Here is a 26403-nt window from a genome sequence, read left to right on the forward strand (position 1 = left end):
CCATTTCCATCCCAGGCCGGGTGCCCAGGAATGGTATTTTAAAACTTGAATTTAACTCAAAGGATGCCATTAAACACTGAATGGAAAATTTTGATAATAGGGCAAGTTAGTGGTGCTTTTGGAAGCTCGGCAAAAAGGAAGAATCTTTTTCAGTGTTATCACTGCTCCATCCCAAATGCTAGCAGTTAATGGTGGCTAGTCTATCTTCCTTTGCAGCTAGGTGTATATAGCAAGACTTTGGTTTACTGTTCACTTGGAAGTAACCCCAGTAACACGTTCTGACCACGATTTACGTGGTTTGGGCAGGTGGTCCAGGTGCCACCGCTCCCCCCTTACTGTGGGAGCATCCTTCCCGTGCTCCCACACATCTTCCCTTCCCCTATACCCTGCTCTGCGCCAGATGAACTGTCTGCAGTCTCTCTCCTCACTCCACATTCAGAAGCCTCTGATGACCACCACTAGTCAAGGAGACACCCTCTGCCTGCCCATCAGGGCCCTCTGTCATCTCTACCTGCAGAAACTCTTTGTTTTCCACTCTTTCCTAGTATGAACCTCCACACCAGTCTGGCCAGGCCTTTTCCTTCCGTAAATCACAGCTTGTGCCATGTGCCACTTCCAAACCTTTAGCTCTGCCCTTACTTGGCCTCCTCTTTACTTCTCTCACTGTCTGAACCCTATGCATTCTTTGAGCTCTGCCTTCTTTAGAAGAGCTGCTTGCCTGCCTATACACGCTGAAATCTTCCCTCCCTGAGTGCCTACAAGGCTTGCAAAGAGCACCCACAGTCTTAACGCTTCCCTTGATCACACCCTGGGGTTATGCCAAGAAGCCTTCATTCTGGGGCAAGTCTGGCTTCCAGCACTCACTTCCTCAAGAATGAGTGATCTTTGCTCATGAACAACACTATTCTTTCCTTTTCTCTTGTTGAAAATGATGATTGGAAGCCTATGAACGTTCCTTATAATCCTTTCCTGCCTGTCATTGCTGAACTTCTCCAGCAGTGTGGTCTGTATTGTCTGAGTCTGTCTTCTACTTTTATCCCCTGACACATGTCCCTCCACACTGAAGTCACTAATAATCTCCTCTAGGTCAAGGTTACAGATAAGCTATATTTGGTCTCCAAGCTACCCCTCTCTTCTTGTGACTACTTTTGACAACTTTTCCGTAATAAGCTTCTGATATTCCATATCAGGTTTGTCCAAAAACATTAATTGAAAATCTCCATAAGGTATAAAACAATTACATAGAATATAATCCTCTACCTTCTAATTGTGATATTATGAGCTAGCTGTGGGTAGAAGGACTTCACACATACAACTATTAGAAATGCAAATAATGACATGGTTTAGCACCCAGGGAACCCATGGAAGAAGGTACCTGTGTGTGATTGAGAGGTTGAGGAAGGCCCTTATAAAGGGCAGTAGACTTGAGATGGGCTTAGAGGGTATATATATTAAAAAAACAAAAGTTAAAGGGATATACATTTCTGGCATAGGGAATCATATTAGTGTTGTAGAACAGCTGGCAGTGTATGTTATAAATTTGGAAGGCAGGAGGGTGGACCAGAGAGGTAGGAAGAGAGAGTTAATCTAGGTATGAGACAATTAATCTAGGTGTGAATCATGAAGTCTAGACATCAGCTTCCACTGCCAGGAAAGAAAGAATAATGCCTTTGCCTTTCATCTTCTAAAGCCCATGAAAGTAGTCATTCATTGGTAGACACCAACCTGGAATCTGCTGGTAAGAAATCTTGGGAAATATGGTTCCCAGACTTCTAGCTCCTACAACATAGAATGGAGTGGGAATAGTGCTGAAGAGGCAATGGGCACTCCAGCCCGAAGACTGATTTGGATGTAGGAAGAGCCAATAATGACTCCAGCATCAAGGTGGTCACCTAAAACAGTGGTAGACCGCTGATGAGTAACAGGTATTCTGGAGTGAGGCTGGTGGAGGTGCAGAGCTTTCTAGAATGTGAAGAAGGTCTGCCTACAACATTGCATGTCTGAGATACTAATGTGACATTTAACTGGACGTGTCTTGGAAATTCAGATTTGGAATGTCAGGAAGATTTTTCAGCTGGACATAGAGATGAAAGATTCTAACCATTGAGGTGATAACTGAAGCTGTGTAATGAGACTCGTTCATCCAGAAAAAAAGTGTATAGTAGGAAGAAAAGGAGCCCAGGATGAAGTTTAGGGTAAAGGATGAAAAGAAGGGATCAGCAAAGCCAGAGAAAGAAGGGTTATTTTACTTAAAATTTCATGTTTGCATCTCTAGAACAGCCTTTTCTGTTTCTTTTGAAGATCTCAATTGTTTTTTACTAGTACGAAGTCTTCCCACCTTCCCAATGCTAAAGCCCAGGTTCTCTGCTCAGACATGTGTCATCATCTACTTGAACATGGATAATTCCAAGTCCACATCTCTAGCCCTGTCTGTGATTCTTTTCTGTCCCACCGGCCAAAACCATAACCTAAGGTCGTGTTTGTTGATCCCACCACCTCCCAACCTTCGCTTGGTCTCCCCACGCCGGTCACACCAGTGCCCGAGGTCTACTTCTGCCTGTCCTGATCGCTCCTCTAGATTCTTTCCTCTTCCTCTTCTAGTTCTTTCTCTGTCTCACATAGCACTTGGGATCACAATCTACGTAGTAGGTTATATGGTCGGAACTCGTCAGCTGTGAGGAATTCGGGAAAAGGAATGTCTGGTGCAGCAGCTTTCAGACTTTTCTGATTATAATGCATTGTAAAAAAACACATTTTACATGATGACTCTCTCACACACACACACACACACACACACACCTGAAACAAATTTTTCATGAATCAACAGTTGCTGTGTGATAAAGTCTGATCATTTTCAACTCTGTCCCATTCTATTCAATTCTGTTCTGTTTCATTGAAAAAAAAAAGTTGTGACTGACTCATTACATTTATTTCATGAATCCGTGGTGGGTCATGACCTGCAGTTTGACAAACACTAATTTGGAAACTAGCACACAGGGTTGGGAACCTGGGAGTCTAGGTTTAATTCCTGCCTCTGCCATTGTCGCTGTTACTCTGGGCGTTCCCTTTACACTGGATCTTAATGCCGGATAGTAGTATTTGATCATTGCATTTATTTTAAAGGTGAGTCGGGCTGTGTTTATTCAGTTTGGGCTTTACTATAGGGCAGACGTGAGTTAAAAAAAAAAAAAGAAGGAGTAAAATATTTTCTTCTTAAATTGTAGCAAACCAGCACCTGGCATCGAATTTGTAGCAGTAATGCCTTTGAGTGTCAGACAGGCAGGTAGAGATCTTAACAGTCTCCCTCCTCCCTCTTCGTTAAAGAAAACAATATCCTCCCCAAAGAAGGAAAGGAGAAAAAGGAAGTGCTACCTGAACAAAAGCCTTTGTCCTGGCTCCTTCCTGATAATGTTTAGTTTGTAGTAGTGGCGCAGAGCTCTGGACATTTTCTCATAGGTCATGTTTGTTCTGTTCTGTTTGTTCAAAGAAGGAAGAGAGAAAAAAAGCACAAAGACACAATGAAATGAACCTCAGAAAGGGCGCTGGGGAAGCTATTAAAATAAAAGCTCTTCAGCTACCCCTGCCCGTTTGGAGGGCTCCCTGCCCATCCGCGGCCTTCCCAGCCCACTGCGCTCACCCCTTGGCTTTTCTGTACTTCGTTGTCAAGATTTCTCCTAGGTGAATCACTCTTCGTCAGAAGTCTGGGAGCTCCGGCTAATAAAGCGTATCCTGCAGCGACCTCTCTCATTTCCTTTCCCAAGACTGCCTCTGCTCTGCCCAAGGAATTTCCTGCAGGTTCCCCCTATCTGTGGGTCATCCTTCACCTTCTGACCCACAGAGAAGAATTTTGTTTTTTTTAATGTTGCAGTGACCTTTTCCAGACTTGTGTTTCTGGCTTGTCATTTTAAGGAAGAGAATTTTTTTGGTTTAAATTCCTGTTGTGGAAGCAAGAATATAGTGTTTCCAAGACCTGGGGCTATGGCACAACGTGGGAGTTGCAAAGGGATTTTTCTCAGTGACTCACACACTAAAGTGCCTGTCAGTGGGGCCTTGCCATATTTGGTCAAGGCCTGTAGTATTAGGGGCTGCTCTCTGGGGCCAGAGCAGGGGCTGCTGTTCTAGAAGGCTGCAGCCAGGGCGGAGCTCAGCTGAGCAGCAAGGGGTGATCTGGTGTGTGCCCCCAAGGTGCCCTGCAGGCTTTGCCCTACATCTTCCTGCCTGTGGTCAGGTCTGGATTTTGGTTACATCTCTTTTTTTTGGTAGGAACAAAGATCTGTCTGTGGGGGGTGGGGAGGCGGGGAGGAACCCTTTATTCTATTCATGTTATTTTATTGTAAGAACACTTAACACGGGAGCTAGCTTAACAAAAATTCGAGTGCATAATACAGTAGTGTTAACTTTAGGTACAATGTTGTACAGCGGGTTTCTAGAGCTTATTCATCTTGCTTAAAGGAAACTTCTGCCTGTTGAACAATAACTCCCCGTTTCCCTTCTCCCGCCCCCAGCAACACCATTCCCCTCTTTGAGTTGATAAATTTGCCTATTGTAGACACTTCACATAAGTGGAGTCAGGCTGTATTTATCCGTCTGCAACTGGCTTATTTCAGTTACATAATGTCCTGGAGGTTCATCCATGTTGTTACATATTATAGCATCTCCTTTTTAAAGGCTGAATAATATTCCATCATATATATCAACCATAGTTTCTTATAAGTTCACCTTTTGATGGGTATTTAGGTTGTTTTACTCACTTTTTACATCTCCTCACTTGAACAGGTTTCCTAACTATAAAAGACTTTATCGTTTAAATTCTGCCCCCTCTTCCCAGTATGGAAAACTGTGGGGCAGTCGTACTTCTTGAACTGTTTGCTTTTAAAGTCGGAATATCAGTATCTACCATGTAGAAATGGGCCTTTACAAACATGGGAGTTTCTGACTGAGCAGAACAGAAGCGACGCCTCCCAAAGCTCCCTGGCGAGTCACACAGCCCTGCTGCGCCTCGTGTCACCTGGTTCCTGGGGACGGCATGGGTGGTAAGGCCAGGTCAAGGGGATGGGGGGTCATTCATAACACAGCCCCGCCTGACCAGGATATGCTGAGTTAACTGGTCCCTGGCATAACTAACACAGGGGAAGGGGGCATCTTTAATTACTTCCTTCCCTTTGCAACTGTCTAATTGCCCAACAAGGAATAAACTAAATAATTACAGGCAGACTTAGGAAGCAGAAGACAGACAGTGATCCTCCCACACAAGGATGAAGGCTTTACTTTGGCACTAGTTTGCAGAGCCAGTATCTGGTGCCTCTTACCTTATGGTTTCCCCACAGCCGAGCCAGTCCGTTGGGATCCACTATCCGGAATATTTTGGATTCTTTGTCCTCCCATCGGATGAAGTTTTCGTACCGGCTGTCGGAGAGCAACTGATAGACGTAATCCCAAAGCAGTCTACAGTCTATAGAGGAAAAGGGCAAGAAAACACTGTGGAGCATGTTCCGCACTGAGGCACTAAGAGTCAGAAAATGCTGGGCATCCGCTCTGCCCACACTGGCTCTGTGGTCTGACATTCTCGTCTTACAGTGTGGAGACCACAGCCCCAAGACCTGCGAGGTGGGGCCGGAAAGGGGTGACCGTCCAGGCCACCCACCGTGCTCCTGGGGTGGGGACATGGCAAGTGGGAGAGAGGAAGCGGCCTGTCTATGATCATGACCAATGACTTGAATTTGAGGGGAAAAGGGTGGAAAGAGAGGCCCAGTGTTCCATGGAGCGGTATAAATGGTGGTCCCAGACGACTCCTGGTGCTAGAGGGTGGTGCCAATGGACGAGGATGAGGACACTGGAGCAGGCTAAACGTGGCCGGAAAGGGAGCCTGAGGCATGAAAAGCTGTAGCCAAAGAAACCTCTGGGCTTGGGGACTATGACTGTGGGAACTGTGGCTAGCAGGGTTTTCCAATAGAATACAGATATTCTCATGATAGCATTCTTTGGAGGGCTTTAAAAATGTGTTATTGTAATGGAATTGGGGTAGAAAGGAGCTTGGAGCAAAAAAATCACTTTCTTCACTTGCAGGACTAATGTTACATTATTTGGTCACACAACAAATATTTATTGAGTCAGTCTAGGCCAGTCACTGTGCTGGCTCCCGACTTTTGGCCGTGGTTGGCAAATTCAAAGAGAAGACATGTGCTGCCCACCTTCTCCTTGCTCTAGTGCTCTCTGGATTTGTGCCATAATGATGTGTGGCTTGCCCTCTAGCACCCCTCGAAATGTGGCTGGGCATCAATGTGTACTTCTGAGGTGTTGATACTGGACTGGCTTCCAAATGAGAATTAGAGGCACCAGTTTACAGGTGTTCACTGTTGATTCTGGAAGCTTTGGTCGCCATGGCTACAGTGGCTGGTACTAAATGATTAATTACTGAATGCCATGCATGTGCTTGGCACTTTAGATGCATTATTTCTAATCCTCACTTTACATGCATCCTTCCTAATCCTCTAATGCTCAGGGTTGCTGGGATTAGAATTCTGGGGCTCCTGCACTGCAGTATGCTGACTTCCTTGTGCTGGGTGAGGCCTGGCACACCCAGGAGGGGCGTGTCCAACCGAACCTTGGCATATCTTAGAGCCAACACATGCATCTCCCACAGAACCAAACACACCCTTGTCTATTTCCTAGGGGAATTGAGTCGAATTGCGTGGGGCAAGTTCCTTAAATCTCCCTGAGGTTCTGTTTCCCCATTTATGAAACAGGAATAACACCACTTCCCTTACAGGGTTCCTGGGTTAGTGATAATGTGAGTGAAAAGAAAGTAAGCAAAATACCACAGCACTGACTGGGTGCTATTTACAGGCACTGTTTGGTGTATTAGACAAGCTCACTTGCACCTGACCCTCAGGACACCTTAGGAGGCAGGTGCTGGTGCTATCTCTGTTTGATGGATGAGGGAGCTGGGGCTTCGGTGTTTAGGAAATTCACTTAGAGGGTGCAGCTCACGGGTGGCACAAGTAGAGTCTAGGCTCTGCATGAGTCTGAAGCCTGTGCTGTGGCCCCCTTTCCTGATGCTATTCCTATTCTCAGAGAAGGTGGTTAACAGGTATATACTTGTGAAACTCCAGGACTTCCCGGAGCAAGGTTTACTTCCATTTAGTACATTCTTTGTGAAATCCAGCTTCTCTGAACGGCAGAAGGAACTGGTATTTTGCAGGAAGCTTACTTTTTCAAGGAACTGCCACTGAACTTACAATGGCCACAAACTGCAGTATCCTTACTGTATCCTTTTTATCCCTGATTACCTGTGTCTAAAAACAAATGTTATGTGTGAGTTACTGTGTTGTGGAAAAGACCAGGTGGCAGTGTCCTCAGAGATGCCGGACTCCTGGAGTTGGAACCCCATCCTAACAGAAGCTGACCAGCCATTTCTAGGATCCCCAGACTGCTGCTGCACCCCACTGCCAGAGGGCGGGCTGAGGAGGCGGAGGGGACAGGGACCCACCCTGGCATCATAAATCACCCTGAGACGTCCCTGTCGCACTGGTAGAGTCTGAGGAAGATCTAGGTTTTTTCCAAGGCGCTTGTAGGAGGGTGACTCCAGTTGGAGGTGGGCGTGGCGTCTTAACCTTCCTTGCCCCTCCTTGCCACGCAACATTTTTACTACAGCAAATAAAGCCCTGAGCTGTGTGGCTTAATTGTCCAGTTTTTGTCCTGCTCCCAAATGGCAGATATGTGTTAACTTCCCACAGTGTCTTCCAACAGGAAAACATCTGACAAAACCAAATATTGCCACATGAGATGCCGGTAAAGCATGCGGAATAAAGGGGGTTGTTTGTGCATAACTCCTCCGTGGCTCCCCTTCAGGGTTACAATCGTTTTTACCGCAAAGAAGCTTGATGACACCTTTGGGTTCATCTGGATTGGGGCTGTGATTCTCTAGAGCATTCATTTCAATACAATTTAATAAAAAATCTATCTGGTTGTCTTTTGTAGTTTTAGAGATTTTGCCGATACGAAGGTGAGCGATATACTGGCAGTCCTTTGGCTGTCAGCCTGGTGGAGCCAAGACTGGAGGGGATGGTTCTCCGCCCACCCCCACTGCACAAGGATTTGCACACCCATTGTCTCTGTTGGTCCCTTGTACTGCCCTGGTACTTTATTTCTCATGACTCACTGAGATGTGAACCAGATCCTTTCCTCACGTAAAGGCATAGCCCACACTGGGGTACCATGCTGGTTTTTTAGAGCCCTCACACTGGATCTTTAGGTAAACCATTTACTAAAAAAGATCTAGAATATTATCTGCTCTTTGGTCAGTAAATGAAAGGCAGGGCTTACCAGAAAACAGCCTTTACCTACAAGTTTCAAGAACATTTGCAGCTTGCAAACTTTTCCCTTTCATAAATATGACAGGAACCCCCAAACAAGCTGCCAGTTGATCATTTTAAAGGACACTTAATCCAGCAAAGCCAACTTTAGCTGAGTAATAAAAATGCTGGCATTCAAGACATACTGAATTACTCAGTCACTAATGGAGGTAGCACAGGAATTCTGTGGCATTAAGTGTTTCAAATTCAGAGTATAAGTGGCTTTTCTAACACTATTGATTGTTTTGCTTCTTTAGTTAAAAATTATGTCAGATGATAAAAATCACTGCCCGACCACACAACGATGTTTTTTCCTTTTTCTGCAATGGACACTCAAGCCATATGAATTATTTTGGTTTCTAAGATTTCAATTAAATAAAAGATCCTTTTTAGTCCCCTAGATCCTCTGAAAGCTGTTACCACAGCCCGCCTGCCGTTTTTCAGCTTTGTGGAAATCCGTGTCCGCACAGACACCACGTTCTCTGATCAGCAACGAAAGGGCTTCACACTATATGATACAACTCGCCGAACCCTAAACTAAAGTTCATCCTATCGCAGGACACGTGAACATGCAAATGAAAACATTTTTGTATAGCAAGGTTTTCCTTAATTTTAAGTACATTTCTCTTAAACTAGATTACCTTTTCTGTTAAGGCATGTGGGTATTTTAAACAAATATCAATTATTTGGATTGCCTAGTCCATGAGGGGAAGTTTCTGAAAGGGTTTAGCTGGAGTGAAGTACCATTACCCAGTCGCAGAAAGAAAGTCCTGTCTCTTTCCTGAGGGGTGAGGGACAAAGGGTATCCGCGGCTGAATGGCATTGTAAAAAACCCCTTCCTGTGGTTAAGGAGATTTTCACCCCCATGTCTGTCTCTTACCAGAGACTTGTACAAGCTCATTGAACAGGATTGTAAAAAGATGGGCAATTCACACATAACCAACATGGTCGGTAAGGGGGAAAAAGCCATGCTAGACAAAACCAATGTCTAAAAAAACAGTGGGCAAGTCGAGTTACTGACAATGGGAATGTTTAATGATGGTGGTTAATTTAAATTTCAGGAAAGCGTCTCAGAAAGTAATTTTATGTTGTGTTAATTGCCCAAATGGAATCTTAAATGAAGGTCTATAAACTGAAGCTCCATGGTTATAATCAGCCACAAGGAGATTATAGGATGCCATGTGTCCCTATTCCGTTTCTTTAAATTTATTATGAAAAGTTAAACATTTCAGGTTCAGCAAAAAAACAGGTAACACCCAAAATAAAAAGCTGCTACTCTGCTTTATAGCAGCAGTTCTATACAAGGAGCAACCTTGTCCTCTCAGGGTTGTTGGCAATGTTTGGGGACATAAGAGCTGTCACAACAGTTGGTAAAGGTGTGGAATGCTGCTAAAAAGTTTAATGCACAGGACAGCCCCACACAACAAATTATTTGGTCCGAATATCAAGAGTGCCAAGCTTGAGAAACCCTGCCTTTAGGAACACGGGGGTTGCACGCAGGGGGCCATCTGCAGCTCAGCTTGGTTTCTTCCTCAGCTCTAGATTGGCCATTACCTTCCTAGAAGCAGAAAGTTGATGAATCCAGGTCAGCCAACACTGTGTTGATTTGCAGTGGTGGTTTACAATGGCCAAATGCTTGTGCTTGTCTTAGGAAAATGGAAACCACATGGGCAGGCTAGGGGAGGGAGAAGCGAAAGCAAAGAGTACGGATCTATGCTTCCTGGCTTCCCGGGGCAGAGGGATGGACGCTGCAAACATGACTGGACCTCTTCACTTCTGGTTGCATCAGGTGCAGAGGGAGGCTGGGAAATCCTGGTAGCTGCACACACACCCCACAGCTGAGATCTAACCCCTAGTGATCCCCCAGCCCCTGCTAGCCTGCGTGTGCGGGCAGCGTGGGGATTCACAGGCAGGCAGTGACCAAGGGTAGGGACCCGACCACAGAAACGTGAACCTTAAACTCTCCTCAGGCATCTACTGTTTCCACCCAGCCCCTGTGCTGTTACTGTTTTATCTTTGAAAACGCTGTCCTAAGACTTCCTTTTCTTTCAGCACTCTTTGATTTCTCAGTAGTTGACAGTGAAAATAAAGTGCCGTAACTCAGCCAGGGAACGAGAAGTCGGGGCCGCCTGGGATATTCCTGAGCAACGCCTCCCAGGAGGAGAGAGGGAGTGCACCGCTGATCCCAGAGGTCACCAGGGCGCCTCGCAGGGGTGTGCTTTGCAGCCCAGACACAGGCCCCAGCGCCCCTGCCCATCCCTGTGCCCACGGCTCTGCCCTCACTCTCTGCAGCCCTGGAGGACAGCCAAGAAAAATGGAGCAGAGGAGGGATGCAAACTCGAGTAATTAACCCACACTTGTTATACATCCACATAGTCAAAAGTGCCAGACACAGGGCTGAGTGGTCTCATTGCTGTGGATAAGGGAACTAGGCCTCAGGGACATCAAACACTTCTGCTTAGGGGACAAGGTGCTGGATTCCAATCCTGCAGACTCCAGAGTCCACGCTTTTCCACAGGCCCACCTGCTTCCCCAGGAATGCTCCAGCCTGGCTCTTTAGGACCCTGGGCCGGGAGCCCGAGAGGGCTGCCTGAGAGCTTGCAGGGGATGAGGCTCTTCCAGCTGGTACTACAACCCGGAGCCCTTCTGGCTTTTGGAGACATCCCACAACCTGTCCTTTCTGTCATCCAAACAGACATTCACACCCACGTGTGCGTGCAGAGGTGTGTACACACACGCACGTCCCATACTTTAGCACAAAGGCTCAGGAGTGCGATAGCCTCTTATCACTTCCATACTAATCCCCACCAGACTTCTCTTTTTGGTATCTTTTTTCCTTCAAGGCTGTTCTCAAGATCATTTATTAAAGAAAATAGAAGTCCTTGAGCCTCGTTTGAAACAATTTCACCAACACTAAATCCCGCCGGGGAGCAGGGAGAGACGGAAGGAGGATGGGGCAGGGTGACTTCTGGCCCTTCAAGTCCCTCCAGTTGCTCACCCTGGAGTCTCAGGCTTAGTTTAGTTTTCTTCATCTGACTTAAGATTAGCGACTTCCAGGACTGAATTTCTGTGCATGTAGAACTCGTCCGGTCAGTAAAACCAACAGAGTCTGTTGTTCTCGACAGGTGACATGCCACGCAGGCGGCTCGATGTCTACTTGACAACAATTGTTTGTTTCTGTTAAAAATGTAAGCTTGAGAGATAATAAGACTTTTTAAAACTCCCTTTAAGAATCTGAAAGATCATCACAAACATGAGCCAGGAGAGACTTTTATGTCTCCTCTGCCATGGGATCAACCAACTAACGCGACCCTCACAAACCATGAACTTGATGTTGGCAAAGAAAACGAGAGACAAGCAAAAATTGTGAGGTAAACACAAGAGAAATATTCTCTGTTTGGATGGGTCATGGACTTTGAACAGCCAGAGCTATAGAGACCTCTAGAGACCCCCCTTTTGTGTAGCAAATGAAGGCTATGAATGGATTAGGAACCAGTTTGCCAATGAATCTTGCTTCCTTAGCAGATTTTTGGATGAAGGCCAAAGAAGAGACCAGCAGACAGGAAGTCTGTAACTCAGATTTTGATGATATTGAGGAACTTTAAGAGAAAGTCAAAATGACTTAGAATTTTTCTTTTGAGATTTAGCTGTGTGTAGTTAAAACCAAAGCAGGAGCTTAGCTTGCTTGATGGCACAGAGGAAGAGGGATATTGCCTTATGCCAGCAAAGATGCACAGTTTGGCACCTAGAGAAATGCCTGGCACCTACAGATATGTGCTCATTTTTGAATGAACGAATGAGTGGCTTAACTGCATAATTCAAATGCAAAGAAATGAGTTCTTTTACCTAGCTGTGTTTGTTTATGTGAATCATGTAGCTCCCTAGCATGGTCTGCAAACAGCCTGCAGTCCAGAACTTGTCTGCTTTCTTACATCACTTGTTACTGTTCCCCCCACATGTCTCAGATGTGCCTCATCCTCAAAGTGCAAGTCATTCCTTGAGAGCAAGAACAGGGCTTTCTACTTCCGCATCCTGTATTATGTGGATAATTCCAAGCACACGGAACGTACAGGGAAATAATGCTGTAGAACAGAGGGCAGCCAGAGATTTCCGTTAGAGGCAAAGCAGTAAATAATTTAGGCTTTGCTGCCTATACAGCATCTGCTGCAACCACCCCTGGGCCCTGACAGCACAAAACTGCAGCCACGATGATACCATGTGAATGGGTGTGGCTTTGTGCCAATAAAACTTGATTTATAAAAACAGGCAGTGGTGGATTTGACCCACAGACGGGAGTTTCCAATCCCAGCCCTAGAGTCCCAGGTCAGAAGGAAACAGGCGTGTTGGAAAAAACACTGGACGGAAGCTGGAGTCTGGACTCCATGTGTCTGAATCACAGTTTCTTCATCTGCGTTAAGACCCTCCTCGCTTTGAGCTCACTGAGTTTTCTAAGAAGGAATTTGACTATGTACTGTAAACATGAGTCACGGCGTCAGCAGGGCCACCCCTCGCCGACTTACGGCACTCACTGTCAACACGCTGGCAAGACGCGGGCCAGTAAAACTTCTGTGCGCTGAGAAAAATGTTATAAGGTTGACAGATGCTGCCCATAGCCCTCACCCCTGCCAAGTAATCCCTTCCTGAGGATAATAAATAGAAAATAAGCACAGAGAGGAGCAGCTTGCTCAGGACACACACACCATTGGCTATTCAATAAAAAAACAGACCTGGGGAGCTTGTCTGTCTCTCCTCTGGTGAACTCCCCCCATAAACACCAGCCATTCCAGCTTGTTAAATTCTGTAACAGTCCTTCTTATCCTCCAGAAAGTAAGCGACATCTTTAAAAATGAGCTACATGTTATATTTAAATATCAGAATCAATTTTGATCTACTAGATCTAAAAATGAATGAATAAATCAACTAGTAGATCTAATTTGTGGTTTGTATTTAAACTCAATGATCTCCTCAGTTTCCTTTATTGATTATTTCAGCTTTTCTACAAGGTCAGTACTTCAGGACACTATCATAACTTTGTACGTAATCTCTTAATTGTATGAATGCATCCCAGTTTCAGATATACTGAACAGTGAAGAAAAAGAAAAAAGAACTGATGACATGTGAGTGTTTAGGGGATCTGGATTCTTAGATCTACATTTCTACCCAAAATAGAATAAATACACTGGGCCTTACCCAGCTGTAGAGTTCTCTCCATCTAGAATCACCACTTTTTCTCTAATCTCTACTTGTCCGTATTCTAAGCATTCTAAAGTCAGCCCCCTCAGCAAAGCCGTCCTGACCTCCTACAGTATTTAATAGGAGACACCACGTATCGCGCTTCCAGCCAACTGCGATCAGCTTTTCAGGATAAAGACTGTGCCTTGCAGCTCCTGGAACACCCACTCCCATAAATGCCGATCAGTGCCTCGAACACAGAAGGTATTCATATGCGTACCTCCTTGTGTACCTGGGCAAATTATGTCTGAATGGATATGAATTTGACATTCTGATCCACACTCATAAGTAGTGTTTCTATTTAGACGTTCATCAGTGCGACATTCAGCAGCACCTTTGTTTCTTTCTGTTCAGTGCTCATTTAAAGGCTTAAAGAACTAAGTTTTCTCATCTACACAGCTGAGATTTGAAGGATTTTTAGGGCCGTTCAGTAATGATGGAACATTACGTTGTACATAGGAATCACCCAAGAATCCGACCTCCAATAAGCAGAACCAATGTTACAAGGATCTGAGTAGTTCAAAAAGACTAGAAGGCTGGGGTGGAGGGACAGGGATCCTAGATGAAACAAAGGAGCCTGGAATGTGATGGGCTCTCTTTGGGGGGTCACAGAATCATGACTAAAAGTGTTGGAGTCAAGGCTTCCGGAGCCAGAGTCAGAATGCACATTTTGCTGCTGCCTCAGTTTACCAGAGAAAACAGTACCTTTGGTTAAGTTAGTTAATACAAGTGGAGATCTTAAAACTTGAATATACCATGAGAGCATGAATAATGCATAAGTTTAGGGGATTCTGTCATACTGAAGGAGTTAATGCATTTCCCAGGGGGTCAGCAGGGCCTAGGTGTGTGTTCACATGAATATTCTGACTTCTTAGAGTCATAAAGAGAAGTGTAGACTCCTGTCTCTGGGTGTCACTGACAGACGGAGGGCATGGGTGGGCACCAGGGTCATCACTTGGTGGGCACAGTATTCCATGGAGCGTTTTACTGCTGAGATTATATCCATCATCAAGCAATTCTGATATTCAGTAATAGGATTTGAAAAAATGGTAGTGCCATTTTTAATACACTAATATCATGCATTTACAAACCTATTAGACAAGGGAAAAAATAACTCTGTAAGTCTAAACAGTTTAACTTCCTTGATGTATGGGCTTATTTTAGACTCGTAAGAAGTCTGAGGTAAAGATAGCATCCGGGAGGAGGCACACAAGATGTCTTGAGGAGGAAGGCCAGTCCCCCAGGACAGCAATATGGACAGCAGCTCCGGGGCAGCATGGACTGTCCTGCGGATGCCACCATCCAGCCCCTTTTTGACCTCTGCTTCTTGGGAGCTCAGTGTCCTGTGTGGTTTCCCCTGTCCAAATGACCCTTCCACAGAAAATGAATATAGCAGTAAGAGGCTACCTCAAGGAGCTGTCCTGAGAATCCTCAACATGGACAAAGTGTCCACCAAGTGTCAGAAGTACAGACCATGCAAGAAACAAGACAGGAGGGGTCTTGCCTGGAAAGCACGAGACAGGCCATCTATATTCTTCACAGAAATACATGGGTCCTATCCTCTTTCTCTAATTAGCTGGGCAAATTCACATTTCCATGAACTCTTTGCTTCTTTCTCCCCGTTCTTTCTTTTCACAGTCTCTTTTTACTATTAAAAGTACATACACACACACACACACACGCACGCACGCACGCACACGTAAAGGTAGAGCAATAATGTGAGCCCCTGGCATCCATCACCCAGCCATACGGCCCAGTCAGGTCACGGCAACTTTATGTAGTGTAAACTCCTCCCATGCCTCACCCCTGTAGGATCGTTTTGAATCAAATCCCTGACATAGATCATGTCATTTTTTGCAGCTTTTTTATACATAGAAGTCATGTTTCTTTGCCATTTTATTTTCTTGATTCAACATTCCTGGTAGAAATTATTTATAACAATGAAACTGAGGCAACATTGGAGGTGTACTTAGGGTGAGAGAAAAACTTAGCAATAAGTGATTTAAAGAAAAAAAGGGACAATGAGTCAAGGCAGAGGTAGTTACAATAGCTCGTGGGCCCTCGTGTTGTCCTGCTGCAGGCTCCACCCTGGAGCTCTAGCCTGGGGCATCAGCTCGTGCAGGAAGGGGTATTCTCACTTTTCCAGAATAGGTCTGACCTCTCCTGCCCGTGCTTCCCTCCCACTATGAACACATCATCTCTGTCAGCATCCAGTCACCTCCTGCAAAGCCTTCCTCTATTTCTCCAGTCAAATCTCACTGCCTCTCTGCTTTGCTTCCGCAGCATTTAGTTATTCTAGTACACAGTAAGTACTCAATAAATGTCTGTGCATTACAAATGGACGTAGGACTTAACTTCATACGGCCTTGTGTCTTAGTTACACATTTTCACATCGGTCTCTCTCAGTAGATTTTAAATTCCTTGAGGATATAATTACATTAAATCAGCTCTGTGTCCCCTATTTCCTGAGGCGTTTATACATGCATAGTAGGTGCAAAATAAATGTTTCATGAATGGAGAGGCACTCTAGGGAAAGAGCTTACCCAGCCAAGTGGTTAGAGGGTGAACTTTCTGGAGAATGACTTCAGGTAAATTGTGGGCAGATGAGCAAAAATACAATGTATAGATTTTTCGCTGGTTTCCACTGGCTTCTCATCTTAGGGAAACCAATTTGAGCTTGTCATCTTAAAAGTAAAAGAATCGGGGAGTGGTTTCCTGTGTCCAAATGGCCCAGCAACACCTGCCTCCAACACCATGATCCTGTTTTTCTCTACTTCTCCTCCCAAGGTGAAGGCTACACGAGGTACTGCCCATAGGCTGGAATTACAGGCCTGCCTCTGAGACAAAGGATCTCTGTGCTGTGTCTGGTCATTAATTAGCTCCTGGAAACTTCAGGACAGGGCCATTAACATGCTCATAAACCTTTTATTTTAAATGTTTTCACTTAACCATGATTCTGCTGTGATTCTCCTTGTGAGCTGGACATAGGACGTTTGTTTCTTAATGTTTCTGAGGCTCATTAACTGCCTCATCGCCGCGGCTCATTAACTAGCCCATTAGGGATTTTGCCTCATTTGGGCAGAAGCCTCCACTTGCCCTCACAGAGCCTTGGAGGGCCCCTAATTGGGAAAGGTGAGAGGCTGGCTGCAAGGTTGCAGGGCTGGGGGCACCCCGAGGCTGCAGAGGTGACAGGGCGGGTGCCCACTTACCTGCTATCCTACCGATTGGCACGGCGTGCTCCTCGGGTGGGGACACGGAGACCATGATGTGGTTCATGTACGCCAGGTCCTCCCGGTGGGACAGGTTGATGGGCTTCCCCTCCCTGTGCAGCCCGTCCTCGGAGAGCCGGGACTGCTTGAAATCCACGGAGTGCCGGGGGTTGAGAATCAGCGGGTGCATGATGGGACTGGGCATCAGCTGGATCACTCGCGTGCTCTCCTGCCTGGGGCTGGGCGGCTTCTGGTGGGACTCGGAGGACGGCGGGCAGTGGTTATTCTCCATGGGAGACACTGACAGTGGGTAGGGCTCCTGGTGGTTGTTCTCCTGGTGGAGCCTCGGTCCCTGGGCCCTGTCGGCCGGGGAGAGGCGGCGGATCATGTTGTCCAGGGGGGACCGGAGGGGCCGCTGCTCGGGGTCAGGAGAAGGCCTGTGGTTCGTCGTGATGGGCGACCTGGAGCGGTGCAACAGTTCAATGGTGGGGGGATTGTGGTGCACGGTCTCCACTGGTGGCCGTGGGGTCCGCTGGACACAATTATCTGTGGGGCAGAGGGAAAGACAATCACAGCCCCAAGGCACAGCCAGGAGGGGCACCGCACTGTGCTGACAGAGGAGTGCATGACTGGGTGGGGCGGGGGGGCACCTTCCTCCCAGCGCGCAGAGGGGCCTTTTCACGCTTAGAACATTTCAGTGCACAAACTTGAAATTCTTTTCCTACCCCTAGACAAGCTAAGAATGTCTACAAACATTCCATTAATCACCTATACTGGCTTATGAACACGAGGAAGCCTGTCTTTCGTTTTTTTTATCTTTTTCTTCGATGTGGCTTTCAGGGTCCTGAAGGGCTGCTCTCTGGATGCATTCACTGACTTACGCATTCATAACCCAACTGTGGTATTCTCCACCTCTCAGACCTGTTGTTGGTATTGATGATGATGATAAAGCATGACTATGGCCTAGGTTCTGGATTACACTGCCCAACATTTTCGACACTCTGAAGTAGGAGACAGTCATCACTCCTATTTTATAGGTGATGAAATGGAGGCATAAAGAAGCTAAACAGTTTACCCAAGGTCACACAGCCAGTTAGGGGATTAGAACCAGACTCCTGTCAGAGTCAAGAATCTATGTACCCATTACAATATTTGCCACCTTGCTATGTAGAAACTGGGGTGGGGGTGGGGGTCGGGGGCAGTTGTATCAAAACCTGCACTAGGCACGAACAGTGGGCCTCATTTACAGGATGACGATCTTGCTGTACCTTGCTTCTGAGTGCACAGACCCTACAAATGCTCAGACACAGGTAGCAGTAAATAAGGGGGGATGGACACCCCTAACAGTATCTCCATCCCATCCCACTTGAACTTTTAAGCTGGTGACATTGGAGCAAGGACAACATCAGAAACACACGACTCAGCAACAGAAGTAGCTCTGGGGGCTGGGCTGCGATAGGGATCGGCACACATGTGGCTCTAGGAGACCCTGCTTTGGGGGAAAAAGGACAGAAATCTGCCTATGAAAGTAGAGCTTTGATTAGGTCCCATGCTCAGTAAGGCTTCTGTGACCACATATGTTCCCAGGGCTGTCTCATCAAAAGGATTCACATGCTCGCAGGTCTCTGTGATGGTCAAAAAAGACTTTGTCCATGGTTCTAAGTCTAGACAGAGGTGGTGGTTTCTTACTGTGTTACACTGGGCTGACAGGAAAATGGGACTCCACTAGATCTCACCTATCATATGAGACAGCGAACAAAAGAAATATTGTTCATGATCATTAAAAGATCTTCTGCTTGAAGACAAAGGGGCTTATTTTGTAACTACAAACTGCTGTAACTGTAACTGTAACTGTAACTGCAAAGTGCTGCCACGAATTTCAAAGCGCTTAACCACTGGAATAGCTGTCAATAGGAGACTGGTTTAATAAATTATGTCTCTAAACAATAGAAGATGATGCAGCTATAAAATGGCATGAGGAATACCTCAATAGCCTAAGGACTGGGCTCCAGGCTCAATGGTTACATAAGCAAAGCAAGGTGAAGTATTTTTGTTATGCTACCACTTTTCTAATGAAGAAAAAGGGATTCTAGTTTCAATAATGGCAGAGTAGCTTGTATCAGACTAACCTAACATGCACAAATTATAGGATCTGGATAAGATACATTTATAAAAGTTATTTGGAGAAAACTGTAGGTGTCTTCACTCTTGAAAGAAGGGAACTGTACAGAGTGAGATCCAAATTTATACAGCTTTTGCCCTGAGGGTCCACCCCAGGCCATGTAATGTAATATGGGGCAGCTAGAAAATGAAGAGAAAGTTGCTTGCAATGTCAGAGAATAGAGTACAGACCTGCCAAGAATGGCAAAAAATTGAGAAAGCAAATCCTATAAAGGACGGAGGTTTGGAGAAGCCACTATATTGGCACATAAAGTTCCCCAAATTCTTAACATGTGCTCCTGAACAACACATGTGCAGGGGGAAACTCTAAGGAGCTCAGTGAAAAGTGACAGCTGTATAGCTATGAACAGAAATCTCAGCTACTAGCCAGTGTATTAGAAACAGAATTCAGAATTTGAGTCCTGCCAGTAAACATCTCAGGCTATTTATTATCTCAAATGGCCACACCTTAGGATTAAGGACGATGCTCTTGGACAAAGAGATTTGCCTAAGAGCTAAAGGCAAAAGTGAAACAGATCTGCCCTAACCAAATGTAAGACCAAACCTCCACAAATTCAAAGTAACTGGCTAGTCATTTAACTGCTAGTGTGAACATCAACACTTCAGAGGAACACAATATAATCCAGTCTCCACAATATGTTATCTGCAATGTCCAGTATCCAATAAAGATTTCTAGAAATCCAAAGAAATAGAAAAATGTGACTCCCACCCCCAATCAAGAAGAAAGGCAGCCAACCCAGACTCTAAAACATCTAGATGTTAGAATTAGCAAAGAAGAACTTTAACATACCTATTACAAATAAATTCAAGCACTTAAAGGAAATGATGGTTGTAGTGAGCAATAATAGGTAGAAACTGTCTGTCAGAAGGGAAATAGGAACTGAAAAAACAAAAAGGAAGATTCTGGAAGTGAAATACACCATATCTGAAATGAAAGATTGGACTAGATCGACTTACTGGTAGATTGGAGATGACACAAGACAGATCAGTAAAAATTAAAGACAAATAGATCCCCTTTTTGAAACAATATTATATGGTCTAATAAACATGTAATTGGAGTCCAAGAAGAAGAGAACAGAAGGAATGGGGCCAAAAGAAGGACAAAAAAAAGAAGAAATAATGGCTAAATTGTCATCAATTTGGTAACAAAAACAAGTTTAAAGATCCAAGAAGCTCAGCAAATTCCAAGCAGGATACAATGAAAGCTACACCTAGGCACATCATAGTCAAACTATAGAAAACCAAAGATAAAGAGAAAAATCTAGAAAGCAACTAGAGGGGGAGAAAAGATACACTATGTACAGGGGAAAAGTTACACTAATTATGGCTAGCTTGTTTTTTACACACCCAGAGAGAGAGACACTATGCAATCCCATGCACAAGATATGGATGGAGACTGAGAGAGACTTAAGAGACACATCAACCATTTGCAACATATGGATCCTTGTTTGGATTCAGATTCAAACAAACTGTAAAAACATTTACAAGACAGTTGGAAATGCGTGAACATTAATAGGATATTTGATGGTATTGAGGAACTCTTAGTTTTCAGGTAAGGCGATGGCTCTGTGATTATGATTTCATAAAGGGTCCTTATCTTTTCAGACTGAAATATTCACAGATAAAATAACACATCCCAAATTTGCTGTAAAATAATCTGCAGTAGGTGGGCATAGAGGAAACAAGATTGGGGCCATGAGGCCATCATCAAAGCTGTTGTACATGGTGGTTCATTACTCAATTCTCTCTACTTTTGTGTAAGTTTGATATTTTCCACTACCAAAAGTTTTTTTTTTTTAAGGGCTTGATCATCCTTGCGAGGATACAGGTTGGGATGGCAAGCACTAACTTCTTCAGTTTAATCCAAATGCAAATAAATGCTTTCAGGTCCTGAGTAGGCCCAAGGAGTTAACTTTAATGGCTGAGATTATGAGCATGACAGAAATGATCTGCCATCTTTTGGGGTTGAGGCAAATTTTCTTTTCATAGCTAACATGGATCTCAATTTTGCTGTCTGTAAAAATGAACTTGTCTTTTGTCTGTGGTTCACTTTTCATTTGTCACAGGATACAATCATTGTAAGCAACTATTTGAAACAGTTGCATTTTGAAAGTCATCTAATTTTCTTCCAAATGCCTTTTGCAGAATGTCTCCTTTCACTTAAAAGCTTATTAAGATTTTAAAATATGTAAGGATGATGAAGTTCATATAAAAATCCTATTTCCTGAATCCATTTCCCATCTTACAAATTTCAGAACAGACACAGGCGTTGCCCAGTAGTCTGGTTACCTACGGGCTTTCTTTGATGTCCTGGGCTTCAAGGTTCCGCCTATGGGTGGGCACTGAGGGCAGGCCTTAGGAAGTCTGGGAGGACGGGGAGAGGAAGAACTTTCATGCCAAGGGTAAAAGAGGAACTGATGCAATGTCCTGAAGAGATTTCACTCTCTGTTCCCACCCAGATCTTTGGGAACAATGAAGAAGGGAGACAGTATTCTGGATGATCCAACTCAGATTTTACTTTTGACTCAGAATCTGGGCAGGAACGGGACTTGGAGGAGATTGATTGATTTCTCTGCAGACACCACTCAAAGAGAAAGTACTCGATGAAGTTGATAACATTAATGGCAGAGAACTGGATCTGAGAATATTTAATTCCAGGCTCCCGGTGGTCTGGGCACAACTGCTGTCAAGGCTGAAAGGTCTGCAGTGAGACCTTCCAAGCTTTGTTTCAGTTTGCAAAGCATGCACCCATGTAGGAGTGGGTTATGACGTTCCCACCCGGCTGCCTGCGCCTCTGTTATTATTAAGTTGGCAGCAGGGTATGGAAACTTATGAGACCAGAGCCGGCAGGCAGAGAAGCTCCGGACACAGGAAATGCCCTGAGCGGACAGTGGGTGCATTAAATCCCCCAGATGTAGGAGTCTTCTGTCTAAAACCAGAAGAGTGTTTTGGTCTGGCCTTGATGTCTGGGTTTGTTCTTGGTGAACTGCCCAGCTGGAAAACTGGGAAATTATCCACATTGCCCTTGGTCTGAAGGTCTTGATATGGGAGGGAAATGCACAAGGAAGAGGGAGGGAAAGCCTCACGTACTTAGTCAGTGGGGCTGGAGGGAAGTGGGGCGGGGGTAAAAGACCAGGACTGGTAGGGAACCCATTCTGGTTCAAAGTATTTTCTCACTCCAAACCTTTCTGTAGACTTATTTTAGATGCAAATAATCCTTTCTCAGTACCAAATAGTCCTAAATAAATTAGGAGTTTAAATGTGATAATTGAAAAAAAAAAAAGGTCCAATTTATTTTCTTGTCCTTTCCTTTTACTTACTGGAAAACTTTCTTTTTTAAAATTCATCAAAAATTTGACCCAATTTAATCACGTTATAAAAAATGAATAACTAGTAAAGCTACAAACAACAAAAACTGGCTTTGTTTAAAGTCATGGGTTTTGACTAGGAAATTTCCAGGGTAGAGCAAAGGCTAAGATCAAGTTTTTATCACACACTCCAGGATCACATTTCCTCCATGACGCCGCCCCTAAGTTCATGGTTGTTGCTGAGAGAAGTCGGGTAACTCTCACCTCAGCCTCAGGCCATTGTATTCTGTGTTCTCCCAGATGGGATCACATCCACTTCCCAGCACAACTTTATAAGATTAGTGGGAACCATGAGTGATATAAAAAGTGATACAGAGATTAAAGGCTCTCAATTCTATCGAAATGGATTTCATAGACACATCCCAGTTCTGTCACCCCTGTTGTGGGTTGAACTGTGCTCCTCCCAAACCCCCAAATGCATATATTGAGGTTGCGACCACCCCAGTGCCTCAGAATGTGGCCTTACTGGACACAGAGTCATTGCAGATGCAATGGTTAAGATAAGGTCACAGTGGAGTAAGGGGGCTTACTCCATCCAATATGACTAGTGTCCTTACGGAGAGGGGAGTCTGGACACTGACGCGCACATGCTGCATGGCTGGGAGGGGAATGTATGTCTATACAGCAATTACAAAATACAAGCTGAATCACAGAACTTGTAGTGAGGCCATATTTCAAGCAGTGTTTTGGATGCAGGAGATGCAGAGTAAGGAAATGTGGTGCTTGCTCTGAGATACCACAGTCTCATGAGGAGGCGGACACATCAAAACACATGGCAGAAGGTTACAGGTGCCGAATGAAGTCCGTGCACACGGGTGGCAAGCCGCGTGCAGGTGAAGGCGGAGACCCACAGCCGAGGAGCTCCACAGACTGCAACCCGCCAGGATTTAGGAGAGCGGCCTGGAAGAGGGTCAGCTCAGAAGGAACCTATCCTGCCCACACCTTGATCTCGGACTCCCAGCCTCCAGGGTTGTGGGAGAATGAATTTCTGTTGTTTAAGTCACCGGGTCTGGGGTAGGCAGTCTGTAATGGTCAGCCTAGCAAACGAACACCTCCCCACAGTTGCCTTTCTGAGAGGTTCTGAGACCTGAAACTTTCCCCAGACCCTCTGCCTGCCCATCTCAGCTCACTCAGCAGGTTGCCAATGTCCCTGAATTCCCTTGTGAGGCCTGAGAAGAAAGCTGCCCTCCTTTGGAGAGGGTTATTCACAGACGTCTGAGGTCATAAACAGTAAGTCTTATGCAAGCTCCTGGAATTTTATAAGCATTTGGTAAAAGGGGCTGAAAGAAACAAATAGGTGACCTGCAGGGCTCTGAGGCCTGATCTTTGTTCCTGCGGACAGGGCAGCCTGCCAACAGGCGACCTCTGCCAGGGTCCAGTGCAGAGAGTCTGGGCGCCAGCTGCAGGGGCTCAGCAGGGCCATGCAGGGGAGCCGCCCTCACCCCATTAAAACAGCACAGAAGAAGCCAAGCAAGAAATCAAGGGATCAGATTTCTGATGAGCCCCTTAGACTGGAGGGGATAAAACTTGGGGTCATTCACAGGGATGGTCAGGGGGGCACAGAGATCAGGCAGAGTGCTGAGGAGGGGAAGGAGCCAGGTGAGGGCTTCCTTCCCTGGGGGTGAACCTCAAATGGCCCAGTCCCCCTATCTCCACGGAGTCAGATGGCATTTCTCTAGGGGTTAACCGCAGAAGTTTCTTGAAGACTTCTTGGCTACCTGGGGAAAGTTATCAGGGTTTTTTGCCCTTAAAACTTCTGACTTAATAGAAGTGGGAAGGGGAGCAGCCCTCCCTGAGGTGGGGTGACAGTCCAGATCCATAAGAGGCCCTGTGCTCATCCTGGGCCTCCACACTTCTCGTCACAATCAAATGCTGCATCAGGGCACAAGCGTCAGAGGGTCAAAGGTCATGCTGCCCCAGGAAGAGGAGGTTCCAGAGAGGAGAGTCGTTAGAGAAGGGTGGCAGGAGGCCTGCTTAAGGAGCAAGGAGTGAATGGTGCCCCTGGGACACCAGGAAGTCACCATCTGAGCCTGGTCTTCCTCCAGGTGGAACCTCACTACATCCTGCCAGATCCAAGTCCACAGAATGGAAAGGGGACAATGAAGTTAATCTGTGGCTCTTAAATGTGAGAGGAGAGAGCCAGAAGATTAGTAGGTTCAAAGGGGTCATGGAGCACCTGCCACGTGCCAGGTACTGTGAGGCAACGTAAAGTACAAGGCCTGGCTGTGTTCAGGCTGTGTCCTGAAGTTGAGGTGGGAAGGGCACATGTATGTTCCCATGGAAATAACACCATAGGTGGTGCCAGGTTAATCCATGAAGGGGGGTCTACCATGGAAGGAAATGGTGGGGGGGGGCAACAGGCCCCCCCAATACCCAGAGGCACACGTGTGGTGTTTGCACCAAGTGCATGCAGTCTGCTAGGGGATGGTCAGGAAAACGAACTGGAGGGAAGAGAAAACCATTGCACAACAGTGTGAATCCACTTAACAACACTGAACTGCACACTTAAAGAGGGTTAGGATGGCAAATGTTATGTGTAATTTATCATGACTAAATTAAAAAAAAAATGAACCCAATAGGGGAAAGAAATGTCACACAGTGATATTTGAAAATGCATAACATTTATTGAGTGCTTGCTTTGTGAGAGATCTGTTCTGGGGACACTTCCCATAGTAACTCGATTCTTTCTTGCACTGATTATATTCGATACGTAGTACTATTTTCCTTTTTTTACAGATGGAAACCAGGACACAAGGAGGTTGAGTAACTTGCCTGAAGTTACACAGCTGGTAAACTGGGGAGCTGGGATCTGAACTCAGGAAGTCTCAATCCAGAGCACAGCACCCTCCCCCCCTCCAACAATGCTCTCCAGCTCCATCATGCATTACACGCAAAGCAAAGATGTCAAACCCCAGCCGACCGCTCCCTGCACACTTCAGTCATCAACACTACTCCAGCAAGACTGGACAACTAGGAAGTTCTTGCAAGCACCAGTAATAGATGTGGCCTGATCAGGTAAAAACTTCATCTACCCTGGTGCCTGTTGGGCCGCTGTCCTGAGGGGCTGTCTCTCAGGACGCAGCCTGCACCCCAGGGCCAGTTCCCAAGGGGACTGACAGCCGGTGCTGCTGCACAGAGAAGCCAGAGCCTGACTCGGAACCCACACTTCCCACAGGCAGGGGGATATTTGTCATCCCAAATCCACTCCTCCGGAGGTAGACAGTGGCCTAGAATGGGTTCATTCAGTACAAGTTAGTATGAGTGTTTTAACATTATGAATTGAAGACATACACTGGGGTCTCAGAAGTTATCTTTGACTATTTTGTTGTTTAGATTCAGCAGTTTCAAGTTCTGGGCAGCAGAAAAATTATAAGCAGCGTAACTGGTACCTGCCATGCTGAACTTGGCGTGATCAGGGGATCAGACTAGGCATCCTGATTTCCACAGTTCTACTCATCATTCAATCATGCGTTCCACCTCCAGGGTGCATGTGCCACACACTTGGATAAAAATGTAACATGCAGTTACACAGTTACCGGCTGTAAGAAAAGGAAAATACTACTACGTATCGAATATTATCGATGCAAGCAGAACTGAGTTAATATGGGAAGTGTCCCCAGAATAGCATCTCTCACAAAGCAAGCACTCAATAAATGTTATGCATTTTCAAATATCACTGCAATGGAGTGACCACAGGCCTTCAAGTTGAGCTGACTTGGGGCTATTAGCTCTGCTAGTTAGCAGCTGTGTGATCTGGGGGCTCTATTTCCTCATCTATAAAGTGAGGATCACATTACCTTCTTTATAGGGTAGCTGTGAAGATTAAATGATTTAAACATGTAAGAGCTTTGAAAAGGGCCTGGCACACAAGGACCCAATAAAGGTGTAGCTATTACTTTATTATTATGAAGCAGATTCATATACCTCATTTTCTTTAATGGTCTCACTAAAATTGTATAAGATTTCCTTCCTCCAAAGCAGGCTTAGGGCACTTGGATTTGGTGGTATTGGTGTAAGGGGTGGGAGGGATAACCTTTCCCTCAGTAATGCAATCATAAA

General features: G+C 45.5%; 1 protein-coding gene across 5 annotated transcripts in view; it reads right to left on the reverse strand.

Annotated features, from left to right (window-relative positions):
- The window catches only part of ETV6 (ETS variant transcription factor 6), a 222991-nt gene that overhangs the window by 842 nt on the left and 195746 nt on the right, over positions 1-26403 (reverse strand). For all 5 annotated transcript variants that reach the window (XM_037008755.2, XM_037008756.2, XM_037008754.2 and 2 more), the window contains 3 exons: positions 16796-17341; positions 5310-5452; positions 3373-3473 (listed from right to left, as the gene is read on the reverse strand). In XM_037008755.2, coding sequence (XP_036864650.1) covers positions 3373-3473; positions 5310-5452; positions 16796-17341 — 790 coding nt within the window. The remainder of the gene's footprint in view (positions 1-3372; positions 3474-5309; positions 5453-16795; positions 17342-26403) is intronic.

Source organism: Manis javanica, chromosome 15 (genome assembly GCF_040802235.1).
Source record: "Manis javanica isolate MJ-LG chromosome 15, MJ_LKY, whole genome shotgun sequence".
Lineage (NCBI taxonomy): Eukaryota > Metazoa > Chordata > Mammalia > Pholidota > Manidae > Manis > Manis javanica.